The following is a 16,674-nucleotide window of genomic DNA, read 5'->3' on the forward strand; positions in this document are numbered from 1 at the left end:
ACAGGGCCAGTGTTGTGCAGCGAAAAATCATTTTCTTCCAAGATGAGGGCTCACTTACCAAAAGACTCTGTGAGAAAGGTAATTCTTAAGCTGGGTTTCTCATGTACATCCCTCTGATAAAATTTTTACATCTACAGAATCTGTTTTTTGTTTTCCTGGCATGCTCAGTGAACAGACCTCTTTTCCTGTCATCTGCTTTGGATGTTGCTTAATAAAATACATGCCTTGTAAATTGTTGCGTTTATGCATGCCACATCAATTTGTGTATGTATAATGTTTGTATAGGCTAGAGTGTGTGTGGAAGGAGGAGATTAAATGCACGTATTCATTATTATGTGATGAAAAGGAGAAATGTAGATTCTCAGCATTTGATGGAAATAATGGACGCAATGCAATTGAAGATAAATAACTATAATCTTCTGATCGTTGTGCATTGCAGATCCAGTTGCGACGACTGAAAAACCTATTCAAGAGTGCTGTGCTTGTGGAACTGCCAAATATAGAGTCACTTTCTATGGAAACTGGTCTGAGAAAGTGCATCCCAAAGACTACCCAAGTAAGAACAAAGCCTTGTGACAAAAGAGCACAGTAATCACATCAGTATTGTTATTGTTAATTAAAACTAAAACAATTTCAAATAATTTTCATTTATTGAAAAAAGATTAAATAAAGTATAAATATTAGATAAAGAACTTGAGCCTAAAAATTACTACAGCTAAATCTAAAATTAATATAAATTAAATCTAAACAAAGATAAAAAAAAAACTGATAAAAATGACAAAAGCACATATAGCGCAGTAACAAATGTAAATAAATTAAAATAAAAAGTAAAATATGAATTAATGGTAAAATTAATAAATCAACACAGATAAACATGATTAAATATTATGAAAAATATTATATTATTCTAATATAATTGTAACAAATGAAACATCGGGAAGAAGGAGACGGGAACCGGCGGACAATCAAACAGAAACTTTAATTACAAAATAAAAACAAAACACGGACGACTGACGCGCACAAATTAAAAACCAAACACAAATAAACCCAGGCCTGGTCCTCTCTCGTCCGTCACTGTCGTCGCTCCAGTTTTATATCTTTCCATCTCCTCCATGGGACTCGAGACCGGTGGGTCGAGCAGGTGTCGTTCATCTCCAATCACTCCACCGGCCTCGCTCCTGATCCCACGGCTCTCAGCCCTGCCCCACTCGTCACAATAATTTTTATCGCATTGTGAGGTACATTTTCCTAGTGTTGTGCAGTATCCTGCCTATAAAACCCTTTTACAACTGTATGATACATTTATGATGATTTACAAAGTTGACATTCAATGAGGTTTAATTTTAATAATTTGACAGAAAATGATTGAATATATAGTAACTTCTGTTTGTAATTATTTTGAATATATAGTTACTAATATTAGTAATTAACAATAAAGTACAATAAAGTAAAATATCAGATTTTGTTCAGAAGAACACCAGACAACATCTGCTTTTTATTATTTTATTTTATTTTAACACAGAAATGTAAGTGTGAAATGTAAGTATATGAAATGAAATGAAATGAAATGTAAGACATTTGCTATATTCCATGCATTTTCCATGTTCTTTTTCAGTTTGATAAACATGTTTGAAATCATCCAGCATCTTTGTAAGTGTAAGGTGGCAAAGTTTACAAATTCTTGTTTTTAATATATATATATATACATAGTTGAGGCGAGTTGCAAAAATGTAGTTTTAACAGTCAGGTACAACAATTGAGTTTTAAAGAGCACTGAAAACACATTATTGATATTCTTAATGCCACACTGATTTTACAATCCAAACCTGAAAATGTGAAAAAAGTGTCTTGCAGAAAGTGTGGTAACTCGGGCAGAGGTGGGCAGCAATATCTTTCTCTTGCTGCTTAAGCTCTCAGGGCTGGTTTGCTAATATAGCAGTCACCAGGAGAGCTGGTTCATTACCTATGTGTGTGGCAGCAATGATCCAATCTGTTATTTACTGTCTGGAAAGCAGGCAAGACTCCAGCCTGGGCCGTGATACTTTGTAAGATAAGAGAAGCCAGGTGGATGTTGTCACATAGCGCACTGCTGCTAGTTAATGGGTCTGTGGAAACAGACGTTGATGTATGCGGTAGGCTCTTTAAAGAGAGTCAAGAGTAGAAGCTCAGATGTATGTAGATACACGCTAGAGAACAAGTTACTTCAGAAGTGCAATTAACTGGCAGGATTTAGCTTTTATATGAAGCTGCAGCTCCAAAGATCTGTTCTTTGTTCAACGCTGTTGTTTCTGTCCCAAAGGACGTGCTAATCATTGGTCGGCTCTCATTGGCGCATCTCACTCCAGGAGCTATGTGTTATGGGAGTATGGAGGTTTCGCCAGTGAAGGAGTCAAGCAGGTGGCTGAGTATGGATCACCCGTCAAAATGGAGGAGGAGATTCGACAAAAGGTAGGCCTTCTGGCTAAGTGCGACAAGATGAGATATCAGGATCAGACAGATGAAGTTCAGCTTGAAAGCTAATGTTGAAGTAATTGCTCGACTTTCAAGCCAAGATGTGCTTTTAGTGGGATTAGCAGCTGTTTATCCGACAGAGATTGAATTTAAATGTTTTTTCGTTGGCCAGGATTAGGCTCATTACTTTTCTGATGCTTTTTCAATTCGCCGTTTGTTTAGGATTATTTTAAAACTAGCCAAAAGGGACAAATCTGAATGAATCGTTTTAAGTAAACGAGTGTGTATTTTTTAACAAATCTTTTTTTAAGTCAATGAATCTTTCTCTTTCTCTTCCACTGACACTGAAAATCTTCCTTGGAAGTGCATGGCTGCTTTGGTTGCTTGATAAATGTCGGCTCTAGTTGACAAAATGGAGGAAAACAAATCAATCTGCTTTATTTTCTTTGGTTGAGCAAGAGCTTATTGTGCTTAGAAGCCATTTCTTCATCTTTTAGCTGACTTGAAGACATAAAGTTTAATAAGGCGTAACAAGACTCGTTTTAGTTGTGAATGACTCAGTGATTCAATGACTGATTCATTGGCTCACAATAGATGAAAAGGCATTTGTCTCAGCCTAATGATATAATTTACAGAAAGAATGAATCATATTGGTGAATGGAATCAAAAGATTTGTGTCACTGGGATGAATTAAAATCCCCCTTGCTTGAAGCAATACCCTCACTGAAGTTTATCTATCTATAATAATTTATTTAAAGTTTTGTCAGCACCCACAAAATCAAATAAAATTCATTTAGCTTACTTATTGCTTTCACTCCATCAAAAGTTGCAAGGCACTCATTTTATGTTTCTGAAGTTCCCCACGCACTCATGGCATCGGAAATAACATGTCAAAGGTTGATCAGTTAACGGAGGGTCCTGCCTAGCATCTTAATTGAACACATTAGTCAGTATCAGCTAATCTTCACATTGCTGTAATTTAATGTTAATTTCCGTCTCTTGAAAGACACGTTAACAATCGCATGCAGTCTGAGACGGAAGGTCATTGAGCAGCTTAGTAGGAAGGTGTGTGCAGTATAATTCAGCATTAACACAGGCTGCCTCCATGAGGATTTTAAAGGTTACCTGGGAAAGGTTCATACCCTACATGCTCCCATTTGTCTTTTGCACAGTGCACTGTAGGTGGATTTGCAGTGCACATCTTGATACATCTCAGATTGATGATCATAGTATCTTTACGGCTTCACCCACATCCAAATAGGACAGACATTTAGTTTTTAGGCAAATTAATTTCTAATTAAGTGTTGGGTGTGTAATCCTAGCTATATAGGTTAAATATAATATACTACACATGTAGCCTTATACACATAAAATATTTTTATTTATATATACTATATTATATATGTGTGCATATGTGGTTGTCGAATGTATAAAAACACTCCATATTCTATACTGTGTAAATGAAATATATAAGAAATATATTTTGGATAATAATAAAAAGTATTATTATAATATTTAATCAAAGTTATACAACTGAATTAGTCAAGAGCAGTGTGAGGTTTTCTCTCTTTTGATGATTGATTAATATGAATAACAGACAGCAGGAATGTTAAACTGCTGTCACTTTAAGAGCTGCCTGGATCCAATATACTGTTTGCTTTCACTAAAGACCAAAATGACTGTGTTTATGGGAATACTTGCAAAGACGGGCATTTTAACACATGCAAGTTTGTGTATTTGACCGTTCAAGGCCTATAAAGCAGCAAAAATAACTCTGTTCAATATTACCATGCTCTGTTCAATAAAATCTTCACGTGCGCACGCCTCTCTGACAGCGCTCACAAACAGTCCCAATGCATAAAGACGTGCAAACTAATTTTCGTGATCATATAGCACAGCAAAATCATGTGAGTGTGTAACCGTGAGAGAGATGAAAGCCAGTTGACAAATTTCTACCAATGTATCACCCATCCCTATATATAACATTAAATTATTGATAAAAAAATATAGTATGAATATATTAGTATTTAAATAAAATTTATGTCAAGTGTATAAAATGTGTGTATACAGTATGATGTTTTACTAAATAAAGCATACTTCTGCATCAATGCAGTATCAAAATGTGAAAGATAATTCACCTATGAGTACTAGATCATAAGATGTCTCATCAGTTTTCATTTTTCACATATAGTATTCCTAGAAGGGCTTTGATTTTTGCTTATTGTCTTGGGGCAGAGCTGACCAATTTGCCCACAATTATTTATTGATTTGTGCTACAGGCACTTTCGTGCTGTCAACATTTGTTTCGTTTGGCATTGCAAACAAGTACATTAAAAATCCCTGTCTACACAGTTCTTCCAACAAAGCAGAAATTTCACAAGTAGTTTAATTAAGTTAAACAATGAAAAAAAATCTATATTAAAATTACAAAGACACATAGACACAATAAAAAAAAGTGCAGTAAACAAAGCCACCGGCCAATAGAGCAGCTCTTTATTATTCCTTTTTTGAAGCTGTCAACTGTATGTCATTCCAAAATTGATTTTGTTTTCTTTTATCTTGTCCATTTATTTTACAGCTCTTTTGTGCTTTCAGGGCTTTATCCACATGCTTGATCTCTGTTCTGATTCTGTTGGTTGATTTTACCTGACATGATCATTCATCTTTTGAGGTGATGCGGTCGTTTTGTAACCCCAGTAAAGGTGAATCTGTCTACAGGGGCCCTTTGAACTGATTCCCTTTATGGCAGTTTTTTTACTTAGTTTTTCAGTTTTTCTAGGGTTCATTCAATAATCTCAAACGATTTGATGTGCACTATGCTGTTTGACTTTAAAGAGATAGTTAATTCAGTTAAATTAATTCTGTCATACTTCACTCACCCTCATGTTAATTTAAACCTTTTTTTTCAGTGAGAAATGTATATGTTTAGCACAATATTCATGCTGTTATTTTCAATAAAATGAAAATAAATGGTGACAAGAGGCCGTAAAGCTGTAAAAATGACAAAAATCCCCATAAATGTTTCATAAAAGTTGCCTTGCAATGTAATAATTTGCATGATACTTTTATGATATTTGTGGTACTTGATAGCCCCTGGTTACCATTCACTTTCACAGAAAGGAAAAGAGCTTTATAGATTTTCATTTTTGGGTGCACTATTCCTTGAACATGTTTACATTTGTATTGCAATATAATTCTGATCATTTTAAAGCTTTTAGCATAAAATGGTGTTTCAGACTTCTTTTAGCGTACAATTTTCACTGCTATTCGCCTAGAAGAAGCAGCTGCAAGAAATATTGTAGTGCTACTGTAAAATCAGTCATCAAAGCATTCTCTAAAAACCATTACAGTCATTTACTGTCATTTTTGGCAGGAATCATTTCACCATTAGGCACATTGCTTTCAGGAAAGCAATTGCAGAACATTCTCAGCAGAAAAGAGCCATGTGGATAAATATTTCAGTCGTAGATCACACTGCTGCAGTCTCTTCTGAATGCCAAATTGCGACAATAAGACAGGAGTCAGTAATGCATATTCAACAAATTGCAGAGAAGCTCACAAGCATTTTTTTTAAGTATAGACCAGCACACTTTCCCTCAGTTTTTCGTTGGAATTTCAAAGCCTGACCTTAAAATGAAGGGGAAAATAAGCCTATAATGAGCTAACGCTTATAATAGGCTAAAACAAAACAGCTTTGCATTAAGCCAGAAATATAGCTCTAGTGATAAATTATACTATTATCTTGTTTACGACTGCTTGCTCAATGGCTGTACCTTTACAACTGAACTCAGGTAGCACTACAAAGTCAAAAGGTCTGTAATTTTCTTTCCTGGTGCTGGACAGAGATGCAATCTTTTTCTAGTCTTTTTTTTTATTGGCGGGCGGCTGGATTCAAATCATCTTTTCTCCTGTCTTTTTTATGATGATTAAAATATGTAATTTTAGTTTCTCCCAGAGTCCCCCGGTGAATTTTGACCTTGAGCTTACGCTCCACATTTCCACAGACACGTTCAATTTGGAATAAAAAATTTGGAATAGCATTATAACATGCTTCACTTAGTTAATGAGGTGGACGTGGTGATTACAGAGGTGTCATAAAACTGACTCGAGGAAGGTCAGACTGTTTTCAAGCTTTTGGAAGATCTCAGACGTTGGGAAACAGGAGGTTCTGAGGCAGTTTCTTAGCATTTGTTGTCCCGACTTAGCTGTTATGTCATTATGAATCTTATTATCATCTCATCTCGGAGATGATATATTTATCCCAAGATCTATCAAAAGCACAGTGTGAGGCAAATGGGAAAGTGAATGAATTGTGCGTTGGAATGAAGCTTTCCCCGAAGAGGACAGGATGCTTAATGCTTTACAAGCACTACGATGTACATAACTGTGAAATAGTCATTTGTGCAAACAGTATGGAAGCTCTCTATTTACATGCTAAATACGCTGCAAAGAATCTTTAGGTGGGTGTTTGCTTGTGCCTCTTAGCAGTCTCTGTTAATTAGAGTCTGTTCTGCTAATTAAACTTTGCAGCATTGATATGAATTTGATGTTTAGTTTTTGTTGACCCACTAAACATGAAGTGCTTCTTTCCTTGTGTTAATTGTCAGCTGAAGCTTTGAAGTGTCTACTGTCATAACTGGTTTTTGGTCTATTTCCCAGTGATATAACGCTGCTGTCAAAATACTGTATTGTAGTTGTGAAACTGTCAATGAGAAATGTAATGTTATTTAAAGCTAAAAATGTGTCATTTCTGTACCATTAGTGTCAGCAAATGTGATATAACTAATGTATATTAATATATGTTCAGTACCAATCAAAAGTTCAGGGTTGGACAGATTTTTATTTGTAATATGTAAAAAAAAAAGTCATATATTTTCATAATTCAAATCTATGAACATATTTACTGAAATGTTTCTCGAGACTTACTGATATAAAAATTATAATTAAACTTTATTTAGGGTACTACTTGTGCACAATGCACATTCCTTAATATTAAGCCTAAAATGAGTTGTATTGTCACTATTAATGAGAGTTGTATTGTCTTTTAAATAATATTGGTCTTTAAATGCAAGATATTTAAAGTGTACCTAAAGTATACTTGCAATAGTTACACCACAATCAGATATACTTCAGTATATACATTTAGTTGGATTTCAGCACTACTTCCGCACAATTAAAGTGCATTAAGTACAAAATGTGTTGCTTTAGTTTAACAGACTTTAGTAGTAAAACTATAGTAGTATACTAAAAGTGCAATTGCAGGGTATTTTTTTTAAGTAAGTAAATATGTAAATGTGTTTGTAGTATAATTAGCATGAAATAAATGTATTTCAAATACATTTTAGTATTTTTTGTCACTATCAGTAACAAAGTAAAAACTCTCATCTTGTGAAATATTATTGGAATTTAAAATATTTTTTTTCTATTTTAATATTTCATAATTTATACTTAATTAAATGTATTCCTTTAATACCAAAGCTGAATTTTCAATCATTCTAATATACCGATTTGCTGCTCAAAGGCATTTCTTATTATTATCAATGTTGAAAACGGCTATGAAATAAAGTTTTTTTCTAACATTATGTCTGATTATGTTTTATGTTCAATAGCATATATTTCACCATCAGTATATATCATCAGACAACTGAAGCACCACTGTTTTTTTTTTTTATATATAGTTGTCTGTGCATATTAAGATGACATAGGAGAGAGCATTTTAACACTGAAAAAATTTACACCCTTCAGCCTCAACTTAATTCAATCATTTGATGCTAATTCCTAATAAAGATACTATATTTTTTTCTTACTAAATTACTCAAAATGAATTGCAGCTGATTTGCATTCTTTTGAAGGTGTTAATGACAGCCATTTAGAATTTGAAAGTATGCACATTGTGTTAGCCTGAGATAAGTTTCCAGCACAGAAACCCTCAGAGTTCCTCATTAGCAGTGCAGGTCATCAACAAAACAACAAATTTCTACCATTGCGCTGTTCAAACTAGCAATTAAAGATGAAGTCAGTCCCCATGGAAACTATATTTTGAGTAGACAGACTCATTCTTGCCTATCTGTGTGATTTAACTTCTCGTTCCTCTCTTGGATATGTCTTGCCAGATCCAACGAAAGACCGCTTTAGAATAAAAAGCACCAAAGGGAAAATAAAGAATTTTGTGCCTGTCTGCGACTCGAGCTGCGATGACAACATTCCTAAAGCCTAATTCCCGCAGGCTGAGCTTGTGGGGCTTTGGATGGTATCCATCGGATTTTTTCACACCATCCCAAAACTTCTGCTCGCTGGTCCCACGACCTGGCCCTGCAGACGGTCATACTGTTTAGAAAGATGTTTTAGTGCTTTAGCCGAGAACAATTGTCTTGTTTCATCCGACTGGCAGGTTTCAGGTTGCCTGTCAGCTCTGCTTTGGATGCTGCACTGAGAGATCGGCATATGAAAAACAAAGCTAATGCTTCTTCTGGCAGTGTTTCCAACAGGCATTACTGATGTAAAAAAAGAAAAGAAAAAAAAACCGGTCCAGCGTATTGTTTCAAGGCTTTCTATAAACAACGTAAAGTGCTTTAATGTGTGTTTAGAGCATGAGAAGAATAAACTGGAGAAGTAGGACTACAGTTTGTTTCCAACTGTCATGTTTATTTTTGCATCTAACCCAGGAAGAAGAATTGGGGTTTGTAGTATCTAATGGGAATCTCTCAAAACACATGAATAAGTCACAGCTCAAGGGACCCAGTTTTCACAGTATAAAAAGCTATGGGTCCAAACATTCTTTCATTTGGAATTCCTCCAAAACGTCCTCCAGACTTTAGGCTTGTTTGACGTCAAAGCTTTGTTTTCATAAAGTAGGCGACTAATACACACCCCTTGTGTTATAACCCTAGTGTTCTGAGGGTTTAAGTTGGGACTTTGCCTGTGCAAGCACAAAATGAACCCTGTATTGATGTGCACACAACTGTCATTTCCACTTTGGTGTGTGTGGCAACCTGCATAAGCACCGTGGTCCAAAGGTGCTCAGGTCATGTGTTCCAGTAATCCTTGGGATCATGACGGAATGTGAAACATCTGGGGTGGACTTTGCTGAGATAGGAGGGACTCAAAGCCTAAGATCTCCATACAAAGCTCCATGTCACAGCTTAGGGTTGGCAGCCGCAACTCCCAAGCACCCCCAGGTGTTTCCAAAGCGTCTCTTCTAATCCTGAGAACCTCCAATGCACATCCCCAACAGCAACCTCCCTGAAAACACCTACCAATGTGGGGGGAGCTGCTGAGCTACTGTTTTCCAAGCTACAAGTTTAAGCTGCTTGTAGTTCAAGTAGTACAACTACAGCGAAAGTACAATTTGCATGTTTATACGTTTCATTATGTTGCATTCTTACTCCAGTAAGTGTCTTTATGAGTAAGTCGTTGATTCAGTCATTCAGCCAATTCATTCAAGAATGAATCAAGTGTCTGTTTTTATGTGGAAGTCATTTAATCATTCACTCAACTTAAAGGTATAGTTCCCCCAAAAATGGAAATTCTGCCATTGATTACTCAGCCTCATGCCGTTCCAAACCTGTGAGACTTTCATTCATCTTCGAAACGCAAATTAAGATTTTTTTATGAAATCCGAGACCCTGCATAGACAGCAGTGTCTTCTGCTTGTGAATCCAGGTTCTACATCAGAATGTCTGCTCCTGTGTCAGCAGCACCACAAACATACATGGTACTCTTGTAAATGATGGCAAAGATGGACACGGAAGAGAATTAATTGTTGAAAAAAGTCGTTATTTTTGTTCGAGGTCCTTACTACCATTCTGGGCCTTGAATATGTCATTTGCGTTGTTGTCTATGCAAGGTCAGAAAGCTCTCGTATTTAATCAAAGATATCTTAATTTGTGGTCCAAATATGAACAAAGGTCTTGTGGGTTTGGAAAGTCATGAGGGTGATGACAGAATTAATTAATGACAGAATTTAATTTGAGGTGAACTATCCCTTTATCTCCTCTAAAATTCGTTGCTTGGATGCTTGCAATTATTATTTCTACTTTGGTTTTTAATAAAATACATTTATATATTTTAATGATTCATGTAGTGTTTAATCATTTAAATATTTTTATGATTTTTTTCCCCTTTACATGTAGGAACTTATTTTAAATAATCACAAAAAACTGCTTAATTTACATACAAATAAGCTGGCTTACAATAACGAATCACACCATAGCGCTACATACAGTATAACTCATTAAAACATTTTTAATTGAATGAACCAGTGCATACTGTACTATATGAAACTTTGTTTGAGGAGACGCTATGTTTTGTCAGAATGTAGAAAAATCAATTGTATTATTTTATATTGTCCATTTAGAGACCTCTGGAGCATTTTGTGATTATAGAGAGGTCTGTGGATATGTAATTAACAGTGACACACTCTAGATGTAGAGGTCAATGGAGCGGTGCTGATTGGGTGTATTACATGGATATGGAGCTGTGCTTCCTTTGACAGTGATGTGATACCTTGCTGCGACTCAGGAAAAGATTATCCCTTGAACCGCTCCTGGTGGCTACATATAGATGAAATTTGACTTTACTAATTTCCTGTGTAAATTAAAGAATGAACAAGACAGAGAAAGAAAGATGATTGTGTGATATAGATAGAGGGCCCTATCTTGCACCCAGCGCAATTGACTTTGTACACCGACGCATGTGTCATTCCTATTTTGCACCCGGGCAAAGCGCGCTTTTCCCTCCACAGAAGCACGTCGCTAAACTAGGGAATGAACTTGCGCTCCCTGGGCGGTTCAGCGCAGAAAAGGAGGCGTGTTCCGGCGCAAACGTTCATTCATGCTATTTTGCAGGTTTAGAAAACAATTGCGCCACTAACCAGGAAAAATAGTTTAAAGTCAGTGGCGCGTTGCGCATGTTATTCATATGCTATTTTAAGGGCGCATGCTTGGCCATAATCAATGTAGGCCTAGCGTGTGCACAACGCGCACGATTCTCTCATCTACACAGAAGCAGCAGTTATCATTTTTGCAAATCATACATTATTACGATAGATAGATAGATAGATAGATAGATAGATAGATAGATAGATAGATAGATAGATAGATAGATAGACAATTTATTATAAAAGCATACATCTAGCTTACACATTTACCTAAATTATAATACGCCTTTTTAACCGAAGTTATTTTGGGTGGGTTTCTCCATCGCCAACGTCCCTGACGAGAGCGTTGCTCTTCTTGGCTGTGAACCGCTCCTGGCGCGCGTCTGGCAAATCCGCCGTTATAATAGGAATCCGCTTTAGAACAAGCGCGCCTGCTCTTAAAGGGAATGTGAGATGATGCTCTGATTGGTTTATTTCACGTAACGCCCAAACCACACCTATGAATAATGAAGCTACTTCAGACCAACCCATTTTAGATTTGCGCTTGGCGCAAGAGCCGCCCACAAAGTTACTTGCGCTTTGCGCTTTGACACTTGCGTTTCAGATCGTTAAAATAGGGCCCAGAGACACTGATTCCAGTTCCTTATTACCAGGTGATAATTAAGTCCAACCTTCAACTATAATAAGAAGCGATAGAAATGGCAAGTGAACTAAAGACAAAGGTACAAAATAGTGCATGAGGGTTTCTAGACCCTCTTTTTCGAGAGGGGTTTACAGTGAAAACAGTTAACAACTGTTAAAATATTATAAAAAATACTATATTTTTATCTATCTAGATAGATACATACATAGGTACTGTAGATTAATAGAGAGTATGTCTATATTTGTGGGCACTCAATCAGAAGCCAGCCAGACCTCTTTGAATGAGATGAAGAAGGACCGCCTACCACGTCCTCCTTCACTTTCGTCTGAACCCCACTTCTGCATTTCAGAGGAAATTGCTGCGAACCATTCGGCCCCAAGTCTCCCAAGTCTGTCAAGCGAAAAAAGGAAACACTAAGCACTCACATCTGACATGTTACAGGATGTGCTTTTATTTTTTTCCACCTCTGAAGCAAGAGACTTTAAAGGGAATCTTAGCTACCATACAACCCTTCAAAGCCTACAGCCTCTCTTTGACTACCTGAATTGAAAATAGATATTTATAAATTGGGCTCACGCTCTTACCACACAAAAAAAAAGACAAATATTCTAAGCAAATAATATTAAAAAAATGTGTTTGTTTGTTTGTTTGTTTACTATTCTAAAGCTTTCAACTTTCTGGGACACAGGAAATGCATTTTCTGTTACTACATACTTTTTTAATGTCAAAACAAAAAGTATAGCATGTGAGCTTGATTAATGCATATTTTTGAGTCCTTTGCAAATAGTCCTATTTGTCCTGTTCCCAGCATGCACTGTGGCATTCGTTATTAAAATGGTTGCAGTAGTAGTATAGGTTGTCTTGTAGTATCAGGATTTTGGACTTTGTCTTTCGGCTCAAAATGAGTGAGAAGCGATTCATGTCAAATATTGAGGTGGCAGTTTAAGGTATATTATAATTTTGCTCATGCACATTTCCCCCATTTTTACTGCACAATATTTGTTGAAATTATTTGATTTAACATTAAATTACATTTAATAACATTTGTTGTTATAATTGTTACATTTAAATGTATTACTTATTAATTAAATTCAATTTAATGACATTTTTATTAAATGTTATAAACTAAATAAGAATCCAACTCTAAAAAGCCATGCATATTATTGCTTTCATATTTTAAATGTTTTATGCACACCAAATATTTATATTGCAATCAATATAAAGGGAAAAATGAGAGCTGCAGCAAATGACCAAAGTATAACCCTATTGTTCCTGCAGAAATTAGCATGCTGAGAGCCATAGCAGTGGCGTATAGATGTACATAAAAGACAGGCTGGCAATATTTCAGGATTCAGTGGACACACATGGTGTTTCACAATGTTCATTCCCCAGAGGAACAAGAGCTAGACTCTCCATTCCAGCATCCAAAGAATGTAAAAGAATGGCTAGCGTTCCCATATTGAGATTCAGAGGGTACGTCCAGGTCCCTCGACTCCCTCTAAGTCGGTACAGTCTTCATAACCCGGCACTTGGACAAAACACAATAAAGCCACATTATGCGATGCACTTTCTTTAATTCATGAGGGATCCCTCATAAATCCGTTTTCAATAATGGCCCTTTTTTCCTGCCTTGTTTTCCCTATGTAAATGAGACCTCGGCGGCAAAGGGCCGACTGACAGTAATCTTCCGTAATTTAGTTTGCGCGGCTCTGTGCTAGCGCTCTGGGAGGCCTGAAAGAACACATATCATTCAGAGGGAGGTCAGACAGTGCACAAAACAAACTGGCAAGGCCAAAGCTCACACACACTGCCTGACTGACAGCTGAGAAGCCTGCATACTCAAAAGGCCAGCCAAGACAGCGAACGATTAAAAAAAGAAACCTGTTACGATTCTAGCGTGCGTGTCTGAGGAGCTGATGCTTGTTTGAATGGACTGTCTTTGTGATTGATGGCAGGTCGACACACCTGTTACACACTGACGTCATTCCTGCATTTTAAGCAGATTTGAGAAAACTAAGCTTCTTGGTCATGTTACTTTTTACCATTAGGAATTTATTATGTAAAACTCATCTAATATTATGTGTTTTATTGTTTTTAATTTTAGAGTCATAATAAAAAATTTTTTATAAAAAACTTTTTTTTACTTAATATGTTCCTTTGCATGATTTGTTGGTGCATATTATAAAAAGACAATAATAATCTGTATTGTGTAGCATTTTAATATTGTGCATTGTACTGATGCACAGATCTTGAGCTAAAACATCACCCGAATCTGCACCTTCAAATTAATTATCCACCCGCACTTATTTATTTTTATTATTTTTGTCTTAAAAAATATTTTAATTAAGATAAACCCCAGTTGTCACATTTAGGGTTCGTACAGCATCATTTCCGTGCCTGGAAAGTTTTGGAAAGATAAATAAACCCAGAAAGTTTTGTTTAAAAAAAGAGAAATCTATTTCACAAATCTCTGTATAAAATAATTATGCTTAATCAGGTTATGGCTGTAGCTATCGAATATTTTAGTAATCGAGTATTCTACCAAATATCGATTAATTGAGTAATCGGATAAAATGTGTTTTTGCTTAATTAAAGTGCAATATTAATTATGCAAGAGAAAATAAGACGCCTGGGTCTTGTGACGGTCAATAATTACAATAAACTCTTGTATCACCAAACAGTCTCGGTGTGTTTGTGCGTATTAACATCCATGTTGAACGTGCGGTCCGTCCGTGACCGTCACAGGTCTCTTAAAATGAACAACCAAGTTTCCTTTTTTAGAAAAAATATATTTTTATTTTTTAAATATTTAGAATGCAATGCATACATCAAAAATGAAAATTTTATTATTACCCATTGTTTTCTGTCTGTACTTGTACTGTAAACAATGACAAGAAAGTTGACAGATGAATTAAGTGCATTTAAGTGCCATTCAGTTGGGGTTTTAAATAAAGTATTTTCTGAGATGCACATTAAACATTAAACACATAAAACATTAATTTATCTTTTAATTATTGAAAATTAACTTAACTTTTTGGTAAACAAAGGGGATTTACTATTAAAAATAAAACATGGAAGAAATGTTGTGTGATTAAACCTTAAAAAAAATAATGTTTGATTTTTATTTTTTTTTTTTTGTGGTAGGCTATGTACATTCGGAAATCATAGGGCCCTATTTGTGGTATGCCAGCTCTATCTTGCAATGGACACTCGCCCACGACGTTCTCTTTACGTTTGCCCGCGCCCTCAAATCAAAACACTACTGACTCCTTGCAGTTTGCGATTTCAGACGCAGCGCTTGTGTCTCCTTCCGCTTTGTGGGTGACGTAAACGTGTTGTGTCACATTAAAAGAATCATTGCGAAAGAACCTGACGTGAGATTTAAAATAAATTAAAAGAGGCTCTGCCTCGATCATTTTTTGTAATCGAGTTACTCGAGTAACTCGAGGAATCGTTTCAGCCCTAAATCAGGTCCTGAATTTCGGTGCGGGATTGCACATATGTCGCATTAATCATTCCCACAGCTTTTGACTTTAAAATGAGGGAAATTCCTGCAAAACATTTGTTCAATATAGCATGTAGGCTAGATGAGTAAATAATCACACAAACCATCAGATCAAATCAGTCATGTGAGTGATTGAGCTGTACCACGTCCTCTGTCTTTGACCTTCTCTTCACATCGGCACATCTAGAGCTGCTGCATGCTGCGATACAAAACTCTAGCTCACGTTTCGGTACAGTTGACAGAATTATCAATTGCCTTATCAGTCATTGTTGCATAGTCACAAAAAAATTATTATTTTCACGTTTTTTTAAGCCATTCGGTACTCACGCTCTCCAGAGGTGCTTTTCTGTGTGCTTACAGTCACTTCCAAAACACTAGCCACGCCACTTTCTCCTTCTTTCCAAAGCGCTCGGTAGCTTGCACTCCCATTGCGTGTACCGTTGCTAAGCAACCATGGTCTGCGCTCTCCATGACGCAAAGGATAAATGGGTTTCCAGCACTGAAAATCTCTCGCAGTAGCTCTGCTACTAAATTTACACTAAATTTATTTAAGAATGGCTATCCCTGTACAGCTATGATCAGCTGTTCCTCCATCTTGGCTAAGCTTTCAATGTTGTTACAGAAATGGTGAAGGTGATTGGTTGGTTCTCGGTGTACTTGCAGCATTCTGAAAAGTTTAAAAGTTTTTATCTCACTGCAGTGTGGACACGACTGGAAAAATTAGTGTGCCGTACCACATTTGCGTCATGACGACGTTGCTGTCTATTTGCGCACACTTGCCACATGTCTACATTTGAAATAACGAACTTGAGCATGCAAAAGATGCGATATGTGAACGACCCCTAATAAAGCTGTGCCAACTGTCATTAATGTTAATCAAACAACAAAAGACATAGAAAATCCCTCACTGCTCTTGCCTAAATAATGTTTTGTTAAATAACTTAAATGTTAATTTAGGCCTAGTTTATTCCATTTCTGTAGCCTATTTAAAACACGTTCATATTTAGAAAATTTTGTTAATATTTGCATCATTAATGATTCATCTTATCCACCCTCGACCCACCTGCAAATATTCTGAATGCATTTTTTATTACCCGACCCATGTATTATTCGCAGTGCCCACAGATATAACCGCCATCCGCGCATCACTAGTGCGTTCCTACTTCAAAATATTTCATCAGTTTCATTTGCAATTTC

General features: G+C 36.2%; 1 protein-coding gene across 1 annotated transcript in view; it reads left to right on the forward strand.

Moving 5' to 3' along the window:
* spon1b (spondin 1b) overlaps window positions 1-16,674 on the forward strand; it is an 80,250-nt gene that overhangs the window by 12,213 nt on the left and 51,363 nt on the right. Inside the window, exons 4-6 of the mRNA XM_059536984.1 lie at window positions 5-78; window positions 440-556; window positions 2,300-2,448. Coding sequence (XP_059392967.1) covers window positions 5-78; window positions 440-556; window positions 2,300-2,448 — 340 coding nt within the window. The remainder of the gene's footprint in view (window positions 1-4; window positions 79-439; window positions 557-2,299; window positions 2,449-16,674) is intronic.

This window comes from Carassius carassius, chromosome 43 (genome assembly GCF_963082965.1).
Source record: "Carassius carassius chromosome 43, fCarCar2.1, whole genome shotgun sequence".
Taxonomy (NCBI): domain Eukaryota; kingdom Metazoa; phylum Chordata; class Actinopteri; order Cypriniformes; family Cyprinidae; genus Carassius; species Carassius carassius.